This window comes from Nuphar pumila, chromosome 7 (assembly GCF_984573655.1).
Source record: "Nuphar pumila chromosome 7, dmNupPumi1.hap1.1, whole genome shotgun sequence".
NCBI lineage: Eukaryota > Viridiplantae > Streptophyta > Magnoliopsida > Nymphaeales > Nymphaeaceae > Nuphar > Nuphar pumila.
In genome coordinates, this window is record NC_143255.1 from 106,195,057 (window position 1) to 106,202,858 (window position 7,802).

At 41.7% G+C, this 7,802-nt stretch overlaps 1 protein-coding gene across 2 annotated transcripts; it reads left to right on the forward strand.

Annotated features, from left to right (window-relative positions):
- The first annotated feature begins 4,791 nt into the window (after window positions 1–4,791).
- Window positions 4,792–7,310, forward strand: LOC149832786 (thaumatin-like protein 1). 2 transcript variants are annotated; one of them, XM_090012585.1, is made up of 3 exons: window positions 4,792–5,086; window positions 5,198–5,885; window positions 6,727–7,310. In XM_090012585.1, exons 1-3 carry the CDS (start codon window positions 5,035–5,037, stop codon window positions 6,920–6,922), a joined length of 936 nt encoding a protein of 311 aa, XP_089868711.1. In that variant the 5' UTR covers window positions 4,792–5,034; the 3' UTR covers window positions 6,923–7,310. The 2 variants fall into 2 exon arrangements, with proteins under 2 accessions (XP_089868711.1, XP_089868712.1); XM_090012586.1 differs by having other exon boundaries at window positions 5,198–5,899; window positions 6,727–6,862.
- The last annotated feature ends 492 nt before the right edge of the window (window positions 7,311–7,802 follow it).

The following is a 7,802-nucleotide window of genomic DNA, read 5'->3' on the forward strand; positions in this document are numbered from 1 at the left end:
GCGATCAACAAAATAACAGTTAAATATCGTTTTTTGATTCCTCGACTAGATGACATGCTTGACTTACTAGCAGGCTCTAAGGACTTTTCAAAGATTGATTTAAAGAGTGACTACCATTAAGTTCGCATTCGTGAAGGAGATGAGTGAAAAATGTCTTTTAAAACTCAAGATGGCTTGTATGAGTGGCTAGTGATGCCTTTTGGTCTGTCGAATGCACCTAATACCTTCATGAATTTTATGACTCAGGTGCTTCAGCTATTTTTGGGCAAGTTTGTGGTTGTTTGTTTTGATGACATCTTAGTGTACAGCTCGAGTGAGTCTGCTCATGTATCCCATGTTAGACAAGGCTTAGAGGTTTTGCGTCAAGAGCAGTTATTCATGAATGCCAAGAAGTGTTCCTTCTTGACATCCAGTCTTGTATTTTTATGGTTCATTGTGTCATCTCAGGGCATTCAGGCCGATCCTTCAAAAGTCCAGGCAATACTTGACTGGTTGGTCCTACAAAATTTGGGCAAGGTGCGTAGTTTTTATGGATTAGCCACTTTTTATCGTTGGTTCATATGAAACTTTAGTATCATTATGGCACCATCACAGAGTATCTTAAAGGTGCTAAGTTTCAGTGGAGCCCAGTGGTTGAAAAGACATTCAGCCTTATTAAGGATAAAATAATTCACGCCCCTATGTTAGCCCTCATTGATTTCTCTTTAGTTTTTAAAGTAGAGTGTGATGCTTTAAATGTAGATATTGGTGGAGTCTTGAGTCAAAATCGACATCTTATAGCCTTTTTTTACTAAAAAGTTATAAGATGCCAAACATTGATACTCTACATATGATCTTGAGTTTTATGCAGTAGTACAAGCCCTTCGATATTGGTAGCATTATCTTATTTATAAGGAGTTTGTACTATACACCAATCGTGAGGCACTCAAGTACCTCAACAACCAAAATAAGTTAAGTGCTAGACATGCTAAGTGGGCCAGTTACCTACATGAGTACACTTTTACTATCAGGCATCAATCTGATACTCTTAATAAAGTAGCAAATGCACTTAATCAAAAGAAAAGTTGTTTGTCATCTATGTCAATCCATGTTGTAGGATTTGAAGTATGTTGGGACCTATATTCATTTGATACTAATTTTAAGAACATATGGGATAAGTGTCTCAATACCACATGCTCGTCTAACTTTCCTTTTCACATCCATGATAGGTACTTGTTTAGAGGGAATTATGTGTGCATTCCAAATTCTTCTCTCTGATTGTTCTTAATATCATATTTGCATGAAAGTAGTTTTATAGGTCACCTAGGACAGGATAAGATGTACACTCTTGTGCGTAAACATTATTTTTTGCCTAAAATGAGACGTGATGTTGATATGTTTATCAGGAGATGTCAAGTTTGTCAGGTTTCAAAGGGGCACAAACAAAATATTGGTCTCTATACTTTCTTTCACATTCTCGATCTCCCCTGGGAACACGTCTCTGTGGATTTTATATTAGGTTTGCCTGGGACAACACATGGGTTTGATTCTATTCTAGTTGTTGTTGACCATTTTTCAAAGATGATTGTATTCATCCCATGCAAACACACTATTGATGCCTCACTCGTAGCCTCCTATTATTTTAGGGACATAGTGCGTTATCATGGGCTTCCTCATTTTATCACTTCTGACTAGGATACTCATTTTCTTGGTCATTTTTTGAGGTCTATTTGGTCTTTATTAAAAACCAAACTCCAATTTAGTAGTGTGTACCACTCCCAAACAGATGGACAAATGGAGGTGGTCAACCACACGTTAGGTAATTCGTTACGAAGTTTGGTTGGCGACAATATCAAAACTTGGGATTTGGTTTTGCCCCAAGCTGAATTTTCTTACAACAACACGATGAATTGATCCACTGGACAGTCCCCATTCCAGATTGTTTACAGGTGATCTCCCATTCATGTTGTTGATTTGGCACTGATTCCTCATGTTGGAGAGCCCTTATCAGCGACTCAAGATATTGTTGACTACATATACAAAGTTCATTCCCATGTGAAAAAACACCTAGAAGAGAATTATGCCATTTATAAGTTTGGGGTCGATAAGAGTCGTCATAATGTTAGCTTTGTCGAGGGTAATTTGGTCATGGTCTATTTGTGTCATGAGCATTTTCATGGCGGTACTTATGGTAAATTGAGCCCACAGAAATTCGACCCTTTGTGTGTGCTAAGGCGTTTAGGAAACAATGATTACGTCATTGAGTTGCCCGAAGATTGGCAAATCTCACCTATCTTTAATGTTGTTGATTTATATTTTTATCATAAACAAACAAATTGGTCAAAGCTGAATTCTTTTTCAGCCAAAAGAGAATGATGCAGGTGCATAGTAGGTTTAGGATCACCCGAGAGACCCTGATCCAGGTATGGTTGATGCAACTCTGATGGAGGATGGCGGACTCGATTCTCAGGTGGACCCCATTATGAATTGAGAATCCACTCGAGGTGAGGGTGCTCTTCGGAGGTCTGTAAGGAGCATGAGAGGACGGTGGAGGCTCCCTTATAGCCCATCGCGCTAGCCTACATTTCTTGGGGCCAAGACAGTGATCCAATCAGATCAAATCCAAAAAGCCCACATGAAAGACCAGATCCAAAGAGTTTTTACAAATAGTTGATTTAAGAGAGAGAGAGAGAGAGAGAACAATTCAACAGTTGATTAAACTTCTTGAATTCTTTTTTCCTTACTCTTCTTGAATACTTTCATTAAACTCGTTACGTTATTGAATTTCCAGTTGCTTTTTGTAGGTTTTATTGGCAAGTAGTTTACATAAATCAAGCTCTCTCTATTTACATCAGGTGGACACACATGGATACGTTTGATTGCATCTCATGTAATTTGTAATGGCGTGAGATGGAATGAAATGTGATTTGAAGTCATATGATTTTAAATCGCATATTCCACCATGTGATTTGGTATTCACTTCAAATGTGATTTCAAATCACATTCCTTTTCTGATTTGCATGAGCTTCCAAATCACATCACATGTTTGGTTATCTGCGCAAATGGCATTCGTTCTCTCATTCCAAACATACCTTCATGTCATTTAATTCACAAGGCACTCGCTTTTATTTTGTCTTTTAACTAGGCTAAGGGAAATACCTTCTCATCATTGACATGCATGCTGACAAGAGTAAAACCAACTTTGTCCTTGCAACAAGAAACTTCTCCCGTCGGTTTCGAACCGCAGTCATCTTTAGCCAGGAATAATAAGCCCATGTGAAAAACCATCAATGTCTGTTTCCATCCATCACCTGTGTTCTTTGTTTAAACAAGTGAAGCCACATTGATGCCAACCCTTGATCGCGTAAACAGACGATGACGATCTTCGAACACCAATAGATTTGGGAGATCATTTAATCTAAGCACGGCACTTGGGACCGTCGCCTAATATGATGGCATGACCCCATTTGTTGGCTTAGGCACGTGGGATGGCATGTTTTTTGCAATGTTGTGGGTATAGGCCGATACTTATCGTATCGATACCATACTAACCTGAATCGGTTTTTTTAAATAAATATAAAAAAAAATGTTTAAAATTACTTTTATAATATTATTTTAATAGTTTTAACACGTGTCATATTTTGATTGACACAACATATTTTTAAATTATTTTTTAGCCGATACAGAACGATTCACTTGAGAGCCTATTCACTTGAATCGCTGGCCAAACCATTCAGGTTGACAACATTGGTTTCTTGCATTAAGCACAACTGAATGAAGGGGCCTATACATACACCTAGTTAGGTGGGTCGGCTTAAGATGTTCAAAGCTTAAGGACGTTGAGAGTTTGATACTTGGAGTGTGCATTCTTGGCCACAAGGCAAAAGCAGCAGACTTCCTGTTAAGCTAAGGGTTAGCCGGGGATGGTGACCATAGCTCAACAAGACTTTCCATCATAGCAGGCCTCTCCGACTGGATTCGGATCCTCAGCCTAATAAACCAAACAAAAAATAGAAACCAAAGATGATACTTTGTAAGCGTGGCCAAAATTAATACGCTTGTGCTATGAATGGGGCCATGTAGATAAGGAAGGCCCTTCTTTCTGCCTTTCTTTTGGATAAAAAAAGATTGATAATTACCAAAGTACCATTCAAAGTAATGCTTCACTCAAAGAAAAGTGAAAAAGAGATGGCTTCCTTTACCAAAAGAAAAAAAAGTGTCAAGTTTTTAATTATACCGCAGTAAAAAAACGTCATTTCATGGCATTGGAAAGATGTTTAGGTCATCTAAGAAATGCAAAAAGTAGAATTAAGGGTGGCCATCGGACACCCGACTTGGGCTCGGGCTGCACTTTGCAGCCCAAGCCCCAATAAAGTCGGGCCAGGCTCCATCCTAAATACGGGTCATGTCCACCCCTAGGTAAAATACACAATATTAATTTCAAATTAGCATTCTGGCAGTTAGAAACTTGGTCCCCTCTTGTAATAATGTTAGATCATGGAAGAGAAGATTACAAGGGAGAATAGTATCATAGACCAACTACCTAACTGCTAACGTATAGCCAGTGGGATCTAGAGGGGTGGGACTTGAGATAGTAGTGTTGTCATACGAAATACTATGAAAGCAGGAATAATCAACTTTTTTTTTTGTTACCAAGTTACTTTTTGCGTAAGAAACGGCAGTAGCAAGTACCAACGGTGCGATGAGTGCATCAAACGTCTCTATTTTCTCTCTCTTGGTTGGTTTCGTCATCACATCAACAAAGAAACATGCAACGCATATAAAACGGAGAGTAGTGGGAGTGTGGTGCCTCCCCTCAGTCCAAGACAATTTATGGGTGTAATCGTCAAGGCTGTTGCGCCTCACACTCTCCCCTCATCTCCAAGGGCCACCACCACTCCCCCTCCTTCCATCTTTCTTTCTTCCTTACCCTTCTACCCACATTGCATACCCCAATGTAATTCTCCTAACCTAAGACAAATCCCCCATACCCCATTTCGTCTCGCCCAAAGGAATCACTAGAAAGAACTACCACTCATCTCTCTGTAACCCCTAATGGAGTTCCATTTCCTTCTATCGTTCCTTCTTATACTGGGCATCTCTAGAGGTAAGCAATTTGATGGGTAGTAGTTGTGTTCTCTTTTTCCTTTTCTTTTTTAACAGGTTTTGTAGATCCAACTCTAATGCTCCCTCCCCATCTGGGAATTTTGGTTTGTAGGGGCACAAGGAGCAACCTTCACGCTGGTGAACAGCTGCGACTACACGGTATGGCCCGGGATCCTATCGAACGCGGGCAACCCGAGTTTGGGGACGACCGGTTTCGAGCTCACGAGTAGCGGGTCGCACTCGATCCAGGCGCCGACGGGCTGGTCCGGCCGGTTCTGGGGGAGAACCGGCTGCGAGTTTGACGGCTCGGGCAAGGGGAGCTGCCGGACTGGAGACTGCGGTTCGAATCGGGTCGAGTGCGACGGCTCGGGCGCCGCTCCGCCGGCGACGCTGGCGGAGTTCACCCTGGGTGGCGCTGGCGGCCAGGACTTCTACGACGTGAGCCTGGTGGACGGGTACAACCTCCCCATGATGGTCGCAGTCTCCGGCGCCGGCCGGTCGGGGTCCTGCGCGGCGACCGGGTGCGCGGTGGACCTCAACCAGCGGTGCCCGGCGGAGCTGAGGGTCGGAGACGGCTCCGGCGCGGCGTGCAGGAGCGCCTGCGAGGCCTTCGGGCGGCCGGAGTTCTGCTGCAGCGGCGCCTACGCCAATCCCAACACCTGCACGCCCTCCCACTACGCGTCCATCTTCAAGTCGGCGTGCCCGAGGGCTTACAGCTACGCCTTTGATGATGCCACCAGCATCTTCACCTGCGCCAACGCTGACTACACCATCACTTTCTGCCCCAACAACTTTTCAAAGTAAATATTCAGAGGTTCCAATCACAATCACCACCATCATTACATTTGCTGCTTTTTTTTTCAGCAGTTGGGGGACTTTGGGTATTGGTAGATTTTTTTGGATTGTTGGTGAGATGTCTGAATCAACATGGTTGAATTAAACTAAATTTTGTGAGAGGGGGTTTGGCTTTTTGGGTCTTCTTAGAGCATTTACTAATGCTTCTGTTCTGTGTCTGGCGAGAATTTTTGGTATGTGTGAGCAGTGGGTGATGGTGTTGAATAGGTGGGGTGGCCTTGAATTATTGGCCAAATCAAGGAGTTTGGCTTCTGAATTCCCATCTTCCCTTACCAAGAGTAAAAACTTCTGATAGGAAGAAAAAATGTTTGTTTTCCAACACCAAACTTACGCACCTAACTTTGTGGCCTAATGATTTATGGGGACATAAATTAGGTGTGATATCATTAAAAATATGTCATCTTAGATCTGTGCTTCTGATTCGGTTTAAGTGATGTTTATTTCTTTAGTTAATCATCGAAGTTGAACTTTTCTTATTACGCCAGTCATGTCAAAATCTTAGGACTCATGGTTGGGGTCACCGTGAGATCTTATGGGGATGATGGTTTGGACTGATTAGGGGCAGTATAAGTCGTTTTGCAGTGTTAAAAGACCATGCTTAAAGTAAAGAAACTACTAGTCAATTCATTCTGCAGTTAGTTTACTTTTACTTTGGTTAAATCAAATGCAGCAATATAAAAACCCATGCTTATGGTAAAGTGACTACTTAGTTAAAGGATTCTGCAGTTGGTTTACTTTGGTCGAATCAAACACTAAATCTTGTGAACAAAACAAACTATTTTGCAGTCAGAAATCGTCAAGGGATTCATCATCTCCAAGATCAACAACGACAACAACAACAGGGGTGATTCTAAGTGATGCGGGTTGGTTAGCAAGCCTGGCTACTGCCGACGCATCATCAATCCGAGTCGTGTCATTGAGCTGCTTTGTCTATATTGCTACTGCTGCAATTATTAGTATGGTGGCCAACATGCTCTTGTAGAGGGGGGCTCACGTATTATTCTTTTTCCAAATCAAGAGGAGGATGGAGTTGAAACTTCTCCTTCTGGTGATGTGTGAAAATGACTCGGCAGCGCATGATGAAACTTCCCCAGCTGGCAAGGACTGGTGGCCAGGTATGGTCCATGAGAACCATGTACACTCATGAAACCATGTAAGGGAAAGTTAGGAGAAATGTAAATTATGTAATGGTAAGAAAATATAACAGCAGCTATTAAAAGCATTGTCTCAATAACAACCAAACTTTTCCTTTGAGGGGGGGGGGGGGGGGGGGGGGGTTGGTTGATTGGTATAATGTCCACTTCCTACTTCTGTAAGACTCATAACTTGCTTGGTAAAGGAATAAAGGGCGCCTTGAGACATTGACATAACCTCTCTCTCTCTCTCTCTCTCTCTCTCTCTCTCTCTCTCTCTCTCTCTCTCTCTCTCTCTCTCAGGGGTGTTTTGACATGAATGTGTAGCATGGTCAAAATAGTAGAAATGGTCTCTTGGAACATATTTTCAACATAAAACACGAACTTTTAGGGTTAAAAAATCGGCATATTATAGGCCGTTGATTTTTCAACTCCTAGAAAATCCCATATATATGTCGAAAGCATGTTTCAAAGGTCTTTTTCTACTAAACCAAACATGTAGATCTGGGAGGTAAGATGAGCAAAAACACTTTAAAAAAAATACAGTTTTTCTTTAAGGGTTCCTTACCGACGAGGTTAGCGAACATTATATATATATATATATATATACACACACACTATTGTTTACAGTAAGTACAATCTAGTTGGGAAATCATAGAAGTAAGTTGTATCCACTCAATCTGACCTTACAGATGATGTATTCAGCATGTCTTGTTCGCTATGTAACGT